Genomic DNA, 17,604 nt, shown 5'->3' on the forward strand with positions numbered 1-17,604 from the left:
TAACTGATAAAAAAGGTGGTTCAACCTTATCTTCTGAGGAGTCCACAACTTGTAGGGCTCTCCTTTACTTACATTACAGAGATCGATCCTCTATCCCTTTCTCTCCTTTTCTCACCTCCATCACTGCATGTGATGTGTGTCTCCATGCCATCACCCTTAATTGCAACAGTGCCAGAGACCAAACAAGCTAGCTGGCTAGCTAGGGACACCTTCCCTTCCCTTTCCCTTATAAAAGGGGAGAGAAATCCCTTCCTCAGTCCTCACCTCACAATAATCCATACTTGTAGTTTAATTTCCAAAATCATTCCTTTAGAAATGGAAGGTTCTGCAACTTCTGTAGCCCTTCTCTGTCTCTTCTTAAGCATCTCCTCATACATGAAAACTTGTTCAGGCCAAGGGGACGATATGGAGTTCATTAAGACTTCATGTGGAGTGACTCTGTATCCAGATTTGTGCTTCCAGACACTCTCTGCCTATGCTACCAGTGTTCATGGGAGTCCAAGAAGATTGGCTCAAGTGGCACTCAAGGTCAGCCTAAGGAGCGATCGATCGAGTTCAGACAGGGTAGTGAGCTTATCAAAAGAAAATGAAATGAGTCCTAGGGAAGCAGCAGCTGTTGCAGACTGTGTGGAGATGATTGGTGATTCTATGGACGAGCTTCAACAATCCTTGAAGGAGATGAAACACTTATCTGGTCCTGATTTCTATCAAAAATTAAGCAACATACAGACATGGGTTAGTGCTGCTTTAACAAATGAGGATACTTGTATGGATGGATTTGAAGGAGACGCCATGAATGGAAATATCAAGAACATAATTAGGAATTGTATTCTGAATGTTGCTCAGCTTACTAGCAATGCCTTGGCTCTAATTAATAAGTTGTCTTCAACTCAAGCCAATGAGCATCAAACTGATCAACAACATCCATGATTTTCTTACTACCTATGCAGAGAGAGAGATGTGTAAGAAGATATATGGTGTAGAATATGGTAAGTAATAATTAGTTGAAAGCTATATGAGAGAATAGTTTATTTGTGTATTTATAGTTTTGTGTATATAGCTTGAAACCTTAACTACCTATGCATGTATGGAGGAGTTGTATCTTGAATTGGATTCTGACCTTGAGTGTTCTTAATTTGTACAAAGATTTTATTTGCAGAGTTCTTTCTTGAGATACTTATTTCTATGGAGAGTTGGAGACTGAAAAAATGAAGTGAAATTTCTGAGGAACAAAATGAAATTCCGTTGCCGGGACTTGAACCCGGGTCTCTCGGGTGAGAGCCGAGTATCCTAACCAACTAGACTACAACGGAAGGATATTGAATATGGATCAAATATTTGACCTTAACTTAATTTTATAATTAATATCCAAGATTTTAATAAAATTTAACAATTCAACCCATGTAATGATCAAAACACAGTCCAACCACGATAGTTTTTAAAACTAAACCAAACAGGGATTAAAGAATAGAAGCAATCAATCAATTCAAAATTGGTTGGTCAATAAGACAGATTAGGAGAGCTAACCACCGCCATAATGACCTTAAATCTAAATTATTAGTTGATTTGGATCGAAATTCGCCAAGATCAATACCAATTATGATTGATTCAGCTTGGCCAACCCCTTCCAAAATCCAGGATAAAGCATATTTGGCTGATTTCAATCGATTCCTCATTTGTTGGACTGATTTTAATCCATTCTAAATCCAATTCCAAGTTTTAATCATTGAACATATTATCAATGAATATGATGATGCAACATATATATTAAAAGACAACGTTTTTCTCCACTAAAATACCCTCTCGATACTCATTTCCGCCTTCTTCCACCCCCACCGTGGGTGGAGAGAAACTCGATCCTTAAATATATATATTAAAGAAAACAATTTCTGATTTAACAATAAATACCTTGCATTATGAGTTGATCTAATTAAGATCTCCTTATTCGACTTCAAAACAATTGTAATCTGAAAGGATTTAATAATGGTTAAGAATGCAGCCTTTATGTATAAAATAATAATATAAAACCAATGCATCAATGTCAAATCAGTAAGACAAACTAAAAAGAATATCAATAATAATGACAAAACACATTTGTTGCATGCAATAAGCAAATTGAAGAGGTTGGGGGCTTTATGCATGCGTGTTCCCACATCCATCTGTTGCATTACATCTTGGGGCGGTTCTAACTAGTCCTTTAACTATTATTGAAACATTTTTTTTTAATTTTTTTTTTTTTTTGTTTTTTTGGGGTAAAGGAGACTATTATTGAAACTTGAAAGGAACCCATCAACTAGTAACGTGATGAGGACCATGAGGTTGAAATGATATGGTCTATAGACTAATGCCACCCATTCACACTTACAAACAAAATTGTTTCAGATTATCTTCTCTTAAAAGTTAAAGAACAAAGTTTTCCTCCCCTATAGAATACGATTCACAAACTCCTCCAAGTTAGGGTTTTAGTATGTTTCAAAATATCATCTTGATATATATATTTCTATTCTCTCCCGCCCCTCCTCGGTGAATGAGATTTCATTCATCACGGGTGAAGGAAAATTCGATCCTATGACTGTATCCATGCTCCTCTTTACTCTCAATCCTTTAGGCTTAATACAATAGTAACTAGAGAAATAAAGTATATCTCCTTCCACTTAATTAGTAATAGAGAGTTCCAATAGATGGTCCAAAATTGTTGAAAACTACTATCTTTACTGAATTAGTAGATTCTTGAGAGTAAGAAAAAAAAATGAGAAACCTCCACACTCTATTACCATTTCAAGGATTCTTTTCTTATCTAATCAATCAAGGCACGTACGCACATGTATGAACCAAATTTTATGAGAGAAAATCAATCTATTTTTAATATTGACAAACTTTTAATGGGTTTGTCATATGGTAATCAAAATTGTAATCACCTGAGAAATTTTATTGTCTTAATTAAGAATTGTTGAAAATATCCATCTTATATGTAAATACATGTAACAAAATAAATAGAATATATTCTTTGAATCATAAACAAACCGAGCTTGATGAAGGCAAATACAAGCATCATATACAATGTCACGATTCTGAAAAGACATGGAGAAACTTATAGAATTGGTGGAGCTGAGTCATGCCATCAGTGATGCCTTTATGGTGTAAACCGGGTTCTTGAGAATCAATCTCCAAAATAAAACAATCTTACATGCTCTTTCAATAGTCGTTACACTTGCTTACAGGGTCACGTTAGGATAATTCAAAATTGTGCTAAGTTAAACATAAACAAAATAATGTATAAAGAAAACAAAATTGGAATTATCTAAAAAACTAGTAAAAAAGTGTGCTAAATTTCTTCTCGATATATAGGAGAAGAAGAGACTCCAAAAGACATGTCCAAACACCATATATTTTTCACAAGACATGATCATTCAAACATGTCTTTTTATAATAACATCAATTAATCGCTTAGCTGTCCATTTAGAAAAGACAAAACCCTCTAACAATTCTTTCATATAAAAAAAAAATCAATATTTTAAATAAATAATTCTAAAAACAATTAAAATCCAACAGGTTCTCTTGATCCAACAGTCAATTAGGTCCTTTTCTGTGGTACTCTTTAAGTTTCATTCCCTTTATCAATATTATGGAATATTTTTGCACCACTCAATCCAATCATTTCCCTAAAATTTTCATTTATTAGGATGACAAAGAAAGTAAATTGCAAAATACGTAAAGGGAGGGATCTGTTAAACAGTTCTTCAAGCTTCGGAAGAGAAGAAAGGGTGTGAACTGGGAGAGGTTGCTTCTCGAAATTGAATACTGAAACTATTCAGGAGACAAAGGTTTAATTGGGCTGTCAAGTCTTAGAGGGACAGAGATCGATTTCAACATTTATAAGAGTAAATAACAAACGCTATTTGAATTAGTTTTTGTTTTTTAGGTTAGATATTTGTATTAGTTTACTTAAAAGAAAGAGAAAGAGAGCCTTTACTCAACCGTCTTGTGTTAACTTTTGATCCTAAAATAGCTTTTAGTCTGAAGTGATCGACATGATAGAGAATATAAAACGAATATTGTAAAACTGAAGGCTTTCTTCCCCAAGTTATGATAAAAACGGCTTTTTAGGTCTGAAGTGATGATACACGTGAAGTGGATAAAAACATAATTTAATTCTAAAAGTGACAATTCAGATCGTCTACGGCCCAGCTGCCCGTAGCGGTGCATATTGGGTCACACATGCAATGACCACCTTACCTCTGTTCGGGTAAGGCATTTGGGCAGGGGTAAGGTGGTCTTTGCATATATGGCTCAATCTATGTTGCACAAACCGCTACAGACTACGCGCCGTAGAGGATCTGGATCTTAAAAGTGAAGGATTTCGTCCTAACTACCAAGTTTTGGATGCATGATGAGTACTGCAGGATACAGACAAGATTTCAAATGAATTGTTCACATCACCACGTTTCATGTCACAACTCACAATGCCGAACTTAAAGCCCCACAACACTGTTTGGACCTACGAAGAGGTCAATTTTAATCAAGTTTGGATGGTTCATCACACAAAAGATAAAGATTCAATACAGGGTTTGGCTTTAGCTTTGGCCTTGCTATCTATTGAGGAATAGACTTGGAGGTTGGTGTTTATTATGTGTTTAATAGGACTCGATCTAATGTATGGATACTAGATTGGATTATTCCAATAAGAAATAAATTAAAGAGTTTAATTTAAAGTGTTCCGTGGAGCTTTTGAAGTATTGAACAAATACACAGTGTTTGAGTGTTTTTTTATACCTCTTCAATTTCCTTCCCCCTTCACAATGGAAACAGCAATACCCATTGCTTAAGTACAAACTACTCTCTTGAAGATACGACCGATTTGGTCTTCTACTCAATTCTCAAACAAGAGTTAATAAGTTGTCAATTATTCTATTTAGCATTTATTATTCATCTCGGTGGACGTGCCGGAGTGGTTATCGGGCATGACTAGAAATCATGTGGGCTCTGCCCGCGCAGGTTCGAATCCTGCCGTTCACGTTTTTGGTTTTGCCCAATTTTTAACACCATTATTGGAAGTCTAAGCAATCAACAACCATACCATTTTTCTTTTTTCTTTTTTCTTTTTTATTTATTTATTTTTTGGAATAAATAATCTTAGAGAAAAGATTCTCTAACCTAAGGGAGGAGGATATGCTAGCACTTCTATGCCTATCTCTCTCCTCTTCACATGAAATGACTTTGCTACCCTTCTTTGTACAATATCGTTTTGTTATAACCCATTGATGCATGCTCTCCCCATTATGGCTTGCTCAAAAAAACCTTTTCTTATAACCTTATAAATTTAATTAATATATTTTGTTTTTAACATTAAAATTTTCTTTAAGGGGAATTGATTTATAGATGTCTTCTTGGGGAAAAAGGTAAATACAATTTTGAGAAGATCGAAAGAATTCTTCCAAAGGCCCATATGAGGTAGTTCAAGGCCCATTTAGAACTCTCTTTCCCTATGAATCGTTATCCTCTGTTGTTACAGCATGGTGCTATGCTGTAACAACATAGGATAAAAATTCCTCTCCCTATATTTGGTAGTCTAGTAGAATTTATTATTAGGGAAATAATTTTCTATTCGGAAATATCAACTACTCTATCACTCCCATGTGCCTATCACTCTCTCTCTCTCTCCCCTCAAAACAATGAACATAGATGTCTTTTCATATAGAGATGAAAGAAACAGACTCATGCGAGTGTTGCCGTAGGTCACACTCCGGGGATGAAGTTCTTTTTCCTTTATTATTTTTATTTAAAATAGCAAATAAAAAATATTAAAATAATGATAGGCATGCATTGCATATTTGATAACACAAGACTACCACATGATTAGCCATCTATGATGCCACATATAACGCATTCCCTTCCGGCTTCCACATTTTCTTCTGAAACTCAGATTCTGGCCCCCTGGCGAAGTGGCTATAATGCAGAGAACACGTGAAATGTTTTGCTAAGACAGCTACTCCAATGCGCGTTGACAATTGACTTTTGACACGAGTCTCCCATCTGGGCTCCAAACGTCTCCCATCAAACCATAAAACCTGGAAGCACTGAACCACTCTCCTCCTCATTCTTGATCTCCCCATATCATTATTATGTTAGGTTGGTCTCAGAATTAAAATCCTAATAATCTGGTAAACCACAGATACTAAAATCTTACTCCTCTCCTAAAGTCAGAGTATCCAATCGTATCACACCATGCACGGAAGTGGTCCAGCACCTAGGGTTGTCCAAACCTAGCCCGAACCAGTGGAATCGAATCGAACCTAATCGATCTTTATTGGATCGGCTTAACCCGAATTCAAAACTGAAATCAGATGAAAAACCGGATCAAAACCAAACGACATTACCCCTAAAGAATCCAATACCAGGCCGAAACTCATTATAAAAAAAAATATCATAATTTTTGCACATATATGTCAAATCGGACCAGAACTAACCTGATAAGAACTCAAAACCAACCAAAGGTCCGAAACTGAAGTTTTCCTTATTGGTTTGGTTTTGAATTCACCTTTTCCACACCAAAACCGATTCAACTTGGACCGAATTGGACCCAAACCGACCGATTGACACACCGGTTGATTAGTGACGGCTCCCATCATACAAAGCACACATGAGTTTTAACTGTTCAAGGTGAGAGCCAAGAGCACCACCATATAAATAGGGTTCGTCCCTTCCTCAACCGACATGTTCATCCCTGATCTTGTGAATCTTTAGGTGAGGATCATATGGAGATGAAAGGCTTTAGATCTACAACTTCCTGCTATGCTCTAATGGCGGCCGCCATTGTTGCTCTTCTGGTATTGAGCTCAAGCATGAAGAGCAGCTTTGCAACCACCACCACCACAACCACCAAATGTAGCAACACCAACTACATCAGATCTTGCTGTTCATCCACTAGGTACCCCAACTTGTGTTACAGTTCTCTCTCTCCCTACGCAAGCACCGTTGGAACAAACCGGACGAAACTGGCTATAGTGGCCCTGAAAGTAAGCCTGCACGCAACCCAGAACACATCGGCCTTGGTTAAAAAGCTGTCAAACACAAATGGGTTGTTGATCAACGAGACGAATGCCATTAAAGACTGCGTGTATGAGGTTGGAGATGCAATCTGTGAGCTGAAACAATCTATTGAGGAGATGAAGGTTCTTAGGGGTTCTGATTTTGAGTTCAAGTTAAGCAGTGTAGAGACATGGGTGAGTGCTGCTCTGACGGACGAAGACACTTGCATGGAAGGAATGGGTGGGTATGGTAATGGGAAGTTGGAAAAGAGTATCAGAAACAGTGTTACAAATACTGCAATGTTGACCAGCAATGCTCTTGCAATCGTTGATGGCCTCGCCCAGAACTACAAGTCCAAGTCTAAAGCCCACTCCCCCTCTACCAGATCCTGATGATCATCTATTGCTAATTAAGTAATACTTCCATTTATCTGTCTCTGTTCTTTCTGTATAGTGCAGATCTGCATATATATTCCTATCAGTTTGGATTTGGATTGGAATACCTTTGGACCATTCATCCAATTTGAACATTTTTTCCAATATATACTTGAAGAACAATCAATTTCTCTGTTTGAAATCATGATATTCAATAAATGTTGAAATCCAAACACCTTTAGAGAAAAACAAAGAGAGACATTTCTCTTTTCTAATCGATCAAGAACAATTTTTCCACATAGGCAAACTAGGAAAACAGAAGCAGCAGCAGCAGCAATAACTTATAATTTGATTATTTAGGCATGAATTGATATTGAGAATATTCGATTACTCATGGTGATCAAGAACTTTAACTATTTTACTAAAAATAAAGAAACTTATCTATTCATCATGAAGAGAATATTTCTTTGAATTTAGCACCTTCTAGAAATGAAAGCAAGTATTTGGAGGGGAAAAAATGTCTCCAATTCCTTGATCGTCGAGTGTGGTGTAGTTCAGGGTTGAGAGGTTGACACCAGGTAGGCGTGATAATGAATGGTGTCAAGCTCAAGAAGAAAGGTAAAAACTGGTTCAATCGATTTCAAATCATTGGATGTCACGTCTGCCAGGTGTCGACCTCTCAACCCGAAACTGCACCACACTCAGGGATCAAGGAATTTGAAGAGTATTTTAATCTGTATTTAGAACCTGATTTTAATTACCTCTTGTTTTAATTTAAAAGTTCTTTAAGATAAAGAGTTATTGTAAGGGCACCTCCATCCTTTAGTGAAAAACGTGTGTTATATATACTAAAAGGATAAAAAGTAACCAATCTAGGTTACAATAAGATTTATCCTTGTAAAATGAAAACGATAAGGGGGAATTAATAAGCACAAGATTATGGGCCTAAATCACTTTTACGACTTCAAAACTAATATCATTGCAAAAGTAGGGTAACCTTTCATTTAAAAAAACAAAAAAAGATAGAGATCCTATTCACCAGTCTATCTTTATTGTAGATGAATGGGATTCCAAGGTACAATCAGGGCTTCGTAAAGGGGGAGGGGAAATAATTAATTATGACCTTGAGAAACTTTCCTTAAAAAAAACAAGTGGAGTTGTCAGAAGAAGGCCTTTTGGTATTATTTGGTTACCCACGGTGAAGAAAATCAATGGTCATAATTATCTCTTCCCCAATTGTACAAAGGCCGACGGTACCTTTAAAATCCCATCTAACCACAATTAAGTTGGATTCATGAAAATAGCGAAGAAATTCCCCACAACAGTATAAGCATATGATTTCCCACTAATAGGTGTCGTGGGTAGGGATGTAAACGGATTGGATTCGGTTCGAATAGTATTATATCTGCATCCACATTTGATTAGTTTTCGGATGAATTCGAATAATGCTAAACAGATACGGATCGAATATTTTATTCATTTACATATAAATATAGTTTTTTAGATAATTATAGCGTATCCGTATCTGTATCCATTTAGTTTTCAGATGGATTCAAAAAATGATAAATTGATATAGAGATACAGAAACGGATTTTGACTATTCATTTACATCCTTAATCAGGGATGATGAATCTTATCCTCATAAGAGAGTATTTAATGAAAACAGATAGTATGGGCCCCGGGGAGGATCGTGAAAGGACATGTAAAGGAATCCAATTCAAAAAAATCATCAAGCTGACACCGCGTTTTCCCTTTTCCCATGAAAATATTAGCATTCATGGTAAATTTAGGAGTACATAGCCAGTATGAGTACTTTTCTGTCACAAGAAAATCATTTGCTTTGTGTACAACTCTTTTTCTTTTCTTTTTCTTTAATATGATTACCGCATATGGTTGTAGTGAAAAGTTGTCACAATTTTAAAAGAGCTCATGAGAGAATGAGGACTCCAGTCCTTAAAAAGGACCATGGCCTTTCCTTCACTCATTGATGTGAGACTATTTTTAGTCACTCTAATGCTAGTTTATATCTAAAACAGTTAAAAATTGTAAAATTATGACTTACGAGGCACATAAGCCTCTACAGATGCTTTATGGTCAATCTATGAGCACCTCACCCCTATATTTCTCTTTCCGCAGATAACAAAATAATATGTTTTTTTTTTCTTTCTTTCTCATGATCAAGTTTGATAATCTCTCAAATTAATAGCTCTAATACTATAATGAAATATTCAACTCAAAAACCCAAATATTAAGTGAAGAAGCTCAATTGATATGAAGTCATTCAAGATCCAAGAGTTAATGAATGTGGGATTATTTCCTAACGATGGTTTTCTATTTTCATGGCCATGGGGCTCAAATCGAAAGTATAAAGTTCCAAATCTGTCCTTAAACCCATGATATCTAATACTTAGAGAAGAAGTGAATAGGTAACTTCAATTAATTACAAAATAACAAGAATATTATTCATGTGTTAATCATGATTACGTAATAAAACTAAGTTACCTAGTTGCATCTCTCTTCACTCTTCAGGGATTTTGTATGGTGTCGGCATCAATCACCACTAATACTAATACAGATATCGATACAGATTGGTCGAATCGGACCATTTTTTCCTTCAATTCTGATAATGGTATTCGTTTATATTTTTTTAAACCACTTTCCCAGTATAGACAAAGTACTGATATTTGCAACGGCCAATATCAGTAGTAATCGATACGACTGATTCGATACCGATTCCTAAATCCATGTCTTTATCGATTGGATAACTGATCCAACCTTCTCTCATGCTCTTTCTTCCAAGGAAACCTTTATTGAACAACACAACCTTTGCTCACTGTATGTGTAACCAACCGTAGTAGGAACCCTAATCCTGTACGGCCTGCTGTCCGTAACAGTCATAGCAACGCACAAATGAGGTGTGGTGCAATGACCGCCTTACCCCCGCTCGGACAAGGTGTCAGGCAGAGGTAAGACGATCATTGCACTGTACCTCATCAGGGCGTTGCTTTGACTACTATTGGCAGGCAGGCCGTAGACAATCTAGATTGCCGTCACAACTGGTGATCCCTTTTTTTTTTTGAAAAAACGCATCAGTCCACCTTTTCTCTCACGTGCAGTAATCAGATGACTAGTAAAATGTGGTGTTTTATAAAAAACCGTAAAATGTGGTGTTGGAAAAAGAGAGATTTAAAGCATACTGTAGGGCCAGGAAAATAATGGCCCAACTTAAAGAAAGGTTCTTGAGCCATACCCACCCTCTCTCTCTCTCTCTCTCTCTCATGAAATGGCTTCTGAGAAATGTTTTTAGTATTCCTTACTGATGTGCTTCCAATGCCACCTGCTTAACAATTCTTTCTCCAAACTTTAATAATGTTGTAATCAATGTCGGTGGAAAAAAATTATATTTTAAATCTTTTTAGTTTAGGATTTTTTGTTTTCAATGAGAGTAAATCCTATCATTTCACATAAATATTGCATTAAGATTAGATTTGGTATGATTTTCATTTTCATTTCGAATTGATTTTATGACATAAATCAACAAATAGGTTTTTAATGAAAAATTGAAATAGTTTTGTTTAGAACAATATGAAATATTTCAAGAAAAAAAAAAAAAACTATTTGATAGTTCAATTTTTGAGAATAGATTCTCTATATTTCTTTGGGAAAGATAGTGGTGATAGCGGCGGTGGCGGCGGCGACGGTGGTGTGGAAGTGGTGGTGGTGGTGGTGACATGGAAATGATGGCAATGGTGGTGGGATGGTGGTGAGACCACTACAGGAAGAAGAAGGGTGATATATTATTTCTAACATGAAATTACTATTTTACCCATCAAATTAACTATGTGCTCATTGAAGAGCAAGAGTGAAAATGAAATAGAAATTCTGAATCAACTCCTCAACTATTTCAGAATTTTTATTCTACTTGATTTCTATTTCACTGAAATAAGATGCAAAAATCAGACCAAACACTTTTTGAAATAGAAATCATCCTTTCAAACTGAAATAGAAATCACACTAAATTAAACCCAAGTGTTATTTTAAAACACTTTCAACTTTTTTTAAATCCTTTTTAACTTCACATTAATTAATTTTTAAGAATAAAACAAAAGACAATTAAAAAAAATTACAACTTTTTTGATAACAAAAATTTACAACTTCTTAGAGGAACACTTTTGGTGACAAAAGTACACCTTTCAATTATACTATAATTACTACGACTCGAATGCATTATAATACAGACTTTGCTATCAAATCGATGTCCAACTTGGTGATTTATTGTCGATATCAACCCCTAGCGACGAGGAAACGTGAACCTATAAAATATAGTTTGTGGGAATTTTATTAAGATTGTATGTGATGTATAGGTTTTATTTAATGATTTTCACTAGCGCATCCAATACCAATCCTTTTTCTATTTTGGGTAAAACAATACCAAACCCTAGCTTTGAATCTTGGGTTTGAATTTTGAAAAAAAACAAATTGTAAAATTTTTAAGGGATTTCTTTTCCAAAGTAATAATTGTTAGAGAAATCTAACAAATCAAATTTGCAAATGTGTAATAGAAAATGGGTAAAATGTCAGGGTTTGGATTCGCTTCCCATGTGGAAACGATTCCTACCATATCCCCACCACCACCACCACCACCACCACCACACACACACACACACACACACACACACACACACACACACACAAAGGGTGGTGCGAGACCCACTATTGACGTATGAGACCACACCCGGTGTGAATGAGAAGTAAGTTCACAAGACATTGATTGAATTCAACTAATACCACTCGTATCAAATCTCGATCGTTGAATGTTTTTATCTCAATCTCCCTAGTTCCTCTGTATTGCAACTCCCCCTCCATATATAGGTGATCCGAAAAAAATTTGTTGGTACCCAAGTTACAAGAATGCTCTTGCTATTAGGGCTTGCAGCCAAAAAAATGAAATAATTCGCTTCTCCTTAGGTTCACATATACCTTCCTAGGTTATAGTGTATTTCAAAATACCCTTTTTTTTATTCCGTTTCCTTGGTACTACAAGATAGCAACAAAATTTCGTCCCCTGTGACCTCCTTCCCTTCCCACAATGTTTTATCAGCTACAATCCTGTACTCCAATCTCTTTCCCGAACTCATCGATTGGATGATGGACGTCAAGCCAACCCCACCATCGTCAACGTCGACGGCACCAACAAAGACAACCGAGAAGATGAATAGAAAAAAGAAAATGAAATGCTTAAATTATAGGATCTTAATCGCCCTCAATATTTTATGCCGTACGATGCCCACAGCACCCCGTCAGTAGTACTGGGGGAGATAATTTTCCTAAATTGTGTGGCCATTCATTCTTGCTTTTGTCAAGTAACTTTGTTGCATGGAATAATACATTGGTGGGATCTGTAAAAACGTAGTTTCAAAATCTTGTGATGAGAGTTATGGTTTGAAATGTTTTCTCGGAATTGAGGAGGGGAGCAAGTGAAAAGATTCCATCATGCTGGCGACGACTGAGAGGTGGGTTGGCAAAGGCAGGAACATTGGGGCCTACCTTAACAGCGTTAGAGCATGAAGACAATGTTGGGCGGTCCAGTGCGTCAGGTGTTGTACACAACCACCCCACCTTCAACCGGACTTGAATCCTCTCGAACAGGGGAGGGTTTCCATCGCACATCCAAGACGGGCTGGCATGATCCACATTGGGATGTGTGTTAACGTATAGATCGTCCTGCCAGCCTATTCATTAGATGTGTGTTGGACATTGGCCTTCCCTTCAAATCCCCATCCCCTACTTGGATGTTCTACAGTAGTGAGATTTGGGTGTGTTTATTATACATTTTATTTTGCATTTTTGAGCCATAAAATAACTAATTTTATCATCCGACAATGCCAAATCGATTTGAAATGCATATAAAATGCTGCCTTGGTTTATTTAAGGAGAAAAAGAACTCTTTCTAGGGGTGTGGGCAGCATAAGTCTATCTCTCTCTTTCTCATAAGAAAGCTATTTATTTCCCTTTGTTTTGAGGAGGAGAGAGATAGATACATGAAAGTGTTGACGTAGACTGTACACCCGGACTAGAAAAAGAAATTTAATAATAATGATGATTCACACTGGTTTACACAATGAGGAAGAACCAAGGTCTTAAAGAGAGTGATTGATGATACGACTCAACTCAGCCCAGATCCACATCCTCTACTTCCAAAAGTGGCGCTTCCATCCTACTTCCATGCGCTACAAAGGCGCCAGCTAGACTGACAACAATCTAACGGTCAATATTGTAGGATTTCAAATTAAAATTAATATCACAAAGGATTTGTTTGAACCCACTTTAAACCTGAACCCAAAACCAAACCCATCCGACCGATTCAAAATTTTCAAACCAACCCTTTTCACTTACTCTCACACTCATCTAGATTCCGTTCGGATCGGGCTCTTCTTCTTCTCCGTCGAGCTCGATCTAAAGGTGAATGCCCAAATCGACTTATCCATCTAAATCCCCAAAAACAAAATCCCCATTCCGTGTTTTGAAACCCTTGTTCAAATGGCAAGTATAACGGAGATGAATCCAGACTAAGTGATTGGGGAAGCAAGACACTGAAGCAATGGAAGGAAAATTAAAAAACTCCAAAACTTAAAGGTTAGGTTTCTAAAATCTAGATTCAATTCTTCGGTAGAAAATTCCAATAATGGGAAACGAAAAAAAAAGAAAAGATAAACCCATCCACATTCGAGTGCATTAAGGTTAAAATTTCATGGCGATGAATCTTGCTTTTTCTTTTTGGTTAAAAAAAGAAAGAAAGCTTCTCTGAATAAAAACTAAAAGGGAGTGATCTTCCAAAGTTTGTATTCTTCAAAGCAAGTAACAATTCGGTCTCTAAATTCATACAACCCTACACCTTTATGGCATACTTCCTCATTGGGAAGTACCTCTGTTGCTTCTCTTCCTAAGGTGTTTTTAAGGATTCCTGGTGCTTAGTCAAGCGTTTTCTAATGGCTTTGGTTTTCTTCGGATGAAGATCAACCGACAGGAACTTCTTCTCTTGTAGGCTTCCCTCAGAGCCGCTTTTTGCTTCTGTGAGTCAAGACCTGCGCAATTGAGAACCTAACCACCTTGATCTTGGAAAGTTTGTTAGGTGCACCACCAGTGACCTTCGCAACTCGGAGCAGAGCAAGTTCTGCTTTCAGATCTTTCAACTAGTTCAATAGATCTGTCTTCGACTTTCCTCTGAGCTCGTGAACCGTAATCCTCGCCATGGCTGCGGCTCTCCCTTGCTACTCCCCCTCTCTAACTCTTGCCATCAATCGTTCGAAACCCTAAATGGAGGCGATGAATCTTGCTTTTGTCGGCCATGATTTTGATCATTCAACGGTTCTTTTACAGATAATAAATGATTATTTGGATTAAATTGTAACTATCATTTAAAGAATGCCCAAATCTTCAAATTTCGTTGGTTAGGAGTTGTCTCTGTAAACTATTGCAACTTTTTTAGCTCCTGAAGATGTTGAGAACACGGAGAAGATTGAGGTAGAAATCCGAAGAGGGAGAGAAGTCTCAGTGGTAAAGTTTAAAGTTGAAATCCTGATGCACCATGGATTCTTTCATTCATAAGTGTGGATGTTAAACACACTTTATATTTCTCAAATTCTCATAAAGGTTCACACCCACAGAGAGATTTAAAGATCTTCAAAAGCCCACAATCTGGATGATAAGAGTTTTAAAAGTGATGCTTGTATGTTTCTTTCATCCGTTGCAGGAAGGGAGCAATGGAGGTTTTTGGGGATTTAGATGGATAAGCTCAATTTGGGCATTCACCTTCAGAGCTCGACATAGAAGAAGAAGAGCGGAATCCAAATGAGTTTGAGAGTAGTGAAATGGATTGGTTTGAAAATTTTGAACCGGTCGAATAGGTTTGGTTTTGGGTTTAGGTTTAAGGTGGGTTCAAACAAATCCCATGTGGTTTTAATTTTAATTTGAAATCCTGCAATATTGATCGTTAGATTGTTGTCAGTCTAACTGGCGCCTTTGTAGCGCACAGAAGTAGGATGGAAGCGCCACTTTGGAAGTAGAGGATGTGGATCCAACCCAGCCCCACCAAAAGTGTTACAATCATTTGTAACACCAATAACCATCCTTCCTTAAAATCAAATCCCATATATTTCATTTCCATTTGAGAATATTGTGGCCGGGTGAATAAAAGATAAAAAAAAACATAAAAACGAAAAAGCCAAAAAGGCCGTTAACGAAATAGAGTACATGTGGGGGCCTTGGAACAAAAGTCTCACTCTCTGATCTGATGTTATCAGAATTGTAGGTGATAATGATCCCGGTGACCTATCCCTTAACCTTCCCGAGTCACACCCTTCCCCAGTCATCACTTTTCTCCCTTTCTTTTTCATTTTCAATTCCAGCGTTCCAGGAGTTTCTTTTCCTATCTTATCTTTATCTCTAGCGTTTCGTTTTCAGTCTCACAGAGAGTCGTGCACTTAACAGCGCAGAACACCACAGGATGGGGTCCTTCTGAGTTCTGACTGTCTTTTCTTGGTACCAATTCCATCGTTATCCCATATCTCTGGCTTTTGGATTTCGACCTTTCACATTCATATCGTAAGCATGGGTTCAAGGAATCGGTATCGGATTGATCGTATCTGTCAATTCATATCGCTATTGATAGAGATGGATTCCTGACTGATACCGATCCTTGGGTACTAACCAATTTACATTTGGCACTCTCTCTTTCATCTCCATTCTCTGTTTCTTTTCTTTTCTTTGTCTTTGTCTCATCTATGGTAACACCCATCAACAGGTGGGGAGAGATGCAACAAATGAGCCGGGAGAAAGAGAGTGGAGAAGAAATGCAAAGATTTCGCTAGAGAGAGAGAGAGCGAGAAGGTGTGGAAGGGAGTAGAGGGCAGGGGTGCGTGAGGAATTAGAAGGCAGGGAAGGGGCAGCAGACAGTCGGGATTCAAAAAGTGGAGCATCATGCATGCAATGGTGGTGGGTATCCATGTACGTAGTAGGGGCAGCTACAGGCAATGGAGAAGCAACAAGAGGGGCAACAATAGGCGAGGTGTTTTTTGAGCTTTAAGATGGTCGACATAGTTGGTAAACCATTTTTGGCTCAAGCAAGCCGCTCGTGTCGAGAAGAAATAATGAAACTTGGTCAAGCATCATGATACAAGTGATAACTTGTCAAGATTTAAGAAATGATCAGACCAGGTCCAAGTTATGGTTTACAATTAAATAAAACCCTAGAATTTTTGTTTTTCATCTTCGATATTGGTTTTGGTTTTTTATTTTATTCACTTGCAAAACAACCATAGCCTCATTCTCTCCCCACTCAAAGAAAGATAAAAAAGAAAATATTAAATAACTAATGAAAGGAAAAAAGAACTCGGCTGGGAATGTTGGCCTAAGCAAGCAATCCCATGAGTCTATCTCTCTCTGCCCTATATGAAAATGTTAAGGATTTGGTGTCTTGATTTCTGATGATGGATTGGTGTGTGGAGTCTTTGGGGACACATTTAAGGACTATATGGGTATTTTGGTAATTTTTTGTATAAGGTTTCGCTATAAATTTGTAGCGAGAGTTCTTTCTCTGTATTGAAAATCTGAGAAAAACGTGAGGAACGGGTGACTGTAATCCTATTTTCCATTGGTAGTGAAATGGATCTCATCTCACTGTGAACGTAGGCAACCTTGTCGAACCACATAAATCTTTGTGCACATTGTGTGATTGTGTTTGTGATTTCCATTCTTCTCCACATCGTATTAGGTTTTATAGAAAAGACATTTGTCTCCTTATTTTGAGGAGAGATATAGACACATTGGGAGTGTTGGCATAAACCACACTCTCGGACAAAAAATTACTTCCCATAATAAAAATATGGGCTGATGTTCTATGTGCAGCAGCACAGCTGCACAGCCTGCGCCTAGACACATAGGCAGAATATTTGTACCATTCAAGGGGTGGAGCGATCATTTTACCCACCCCCATGTGTCTAGGTGCAGCTTGTGCCCCCGGCATAAAAAACACATTTGGCCTATATATTTATATATAACTTGCCCGTATCAGGTTTGATTCAGTCACCAGATTTTGAAAAAGACAAATCAAATCAAAAAATTTTGATTTTACAACTACGGGCCTATGGCGGTGGTGGATGGCAAAGTTGAAAATATGAAAAAATACACTAAACATAAATTT

General features: G+C 37.2%; 2 protein-coding genes, 2 non-coding genes and 1 pseudogene across 4 annotated transcripts; 3 read left to right on the plus strand and 2 right to left on the minus strand.

Annotated features, from left to right (window-relative positions):
- The first annotated feature begins 315 nt into the window (after positions 1-315).
- Positions 316-930, plus strand: LOC122666036 (pectinesterase inhibitor 7-like). The gene has a single exon (XM_043862151.1). The coding sequence runs from the start codon at positions 316-318 to the stop codon at positions 928-930; it is 615 nt and encodes a 204-aa protein (XP_043718086.1).
- A 310-nt stretch (positions 931-1,240) lies between these two features.
- TRNAE-CUC lies at positions 1,241-1,313 on the minus strand. The gene has a single exon. It is a non-coding gene; the product is annotated as a tRNA-Glu (tRNA).
- A 3,621-nt stretch (positions 1,314-4,934) lies between these two features.
- TRNAS-AGA lies at positions 4,935-5,016 on the plus strand. The gene has a single exon. It is a non-coding gene; the product is annotated as a tRNA-Ser (tRNA).
- Positions 5,017-6,800: 1,784 nt separating this feature from the next.
- Positions 6,801-7,421, plus strand: LOC122666037 (21 kDa protein-like). The gene has a single exon (XM_043862153.1). The coding sequence runs from the start codon at positions 6,801-6,803 to the stop codon at positions 7,419-7,421; it is 621 nt and encodes a 206-aa protein (XP_043718088.1).
- Positions 7,422-14,212: 6,791 nt separating this feature from the next.
- LOC122665090 lies at positions 14,213-14,715 on the minus strand (annotated as a pseudogene).
- Positions 14,716-17,604: the final 2,889 nt, after the last annotated feature.

The sequence above is a fragment of the Telopea speciosissima genome, chromosome 6, assembly GCF_018873765.1.
Source record: "Telopea speciosissima isolate NSW1024214 ecotype Mountain lineage chromosome 6, Tspe_v1, whole genome shotgun sequence".
NCBI classification, from domain to species: Eukaryota; Viridiplantae; Streptophyta; class Magnoliopsida; order Proteales; family Proteaceae; genus Telopea; species Telopea speciosissima.

Excerpts from the sequence above, each read along its gene's own strand:
- LOC122666037 (XM_043862153.1), top strand. The coding sequence starts at position 6,801 with ATGGCGGCCGCCATTGTTGCTCTTCTGGTATTGAGCTCAAGCATGAAG.
- LOC122666036 (XM_043862151.1), top strand. The coding sequence starts at position 316 with ATGGAAGGTTCTGCAACTTCTGTAGCCCTTCTCTGTCTCTTCTTAAGC.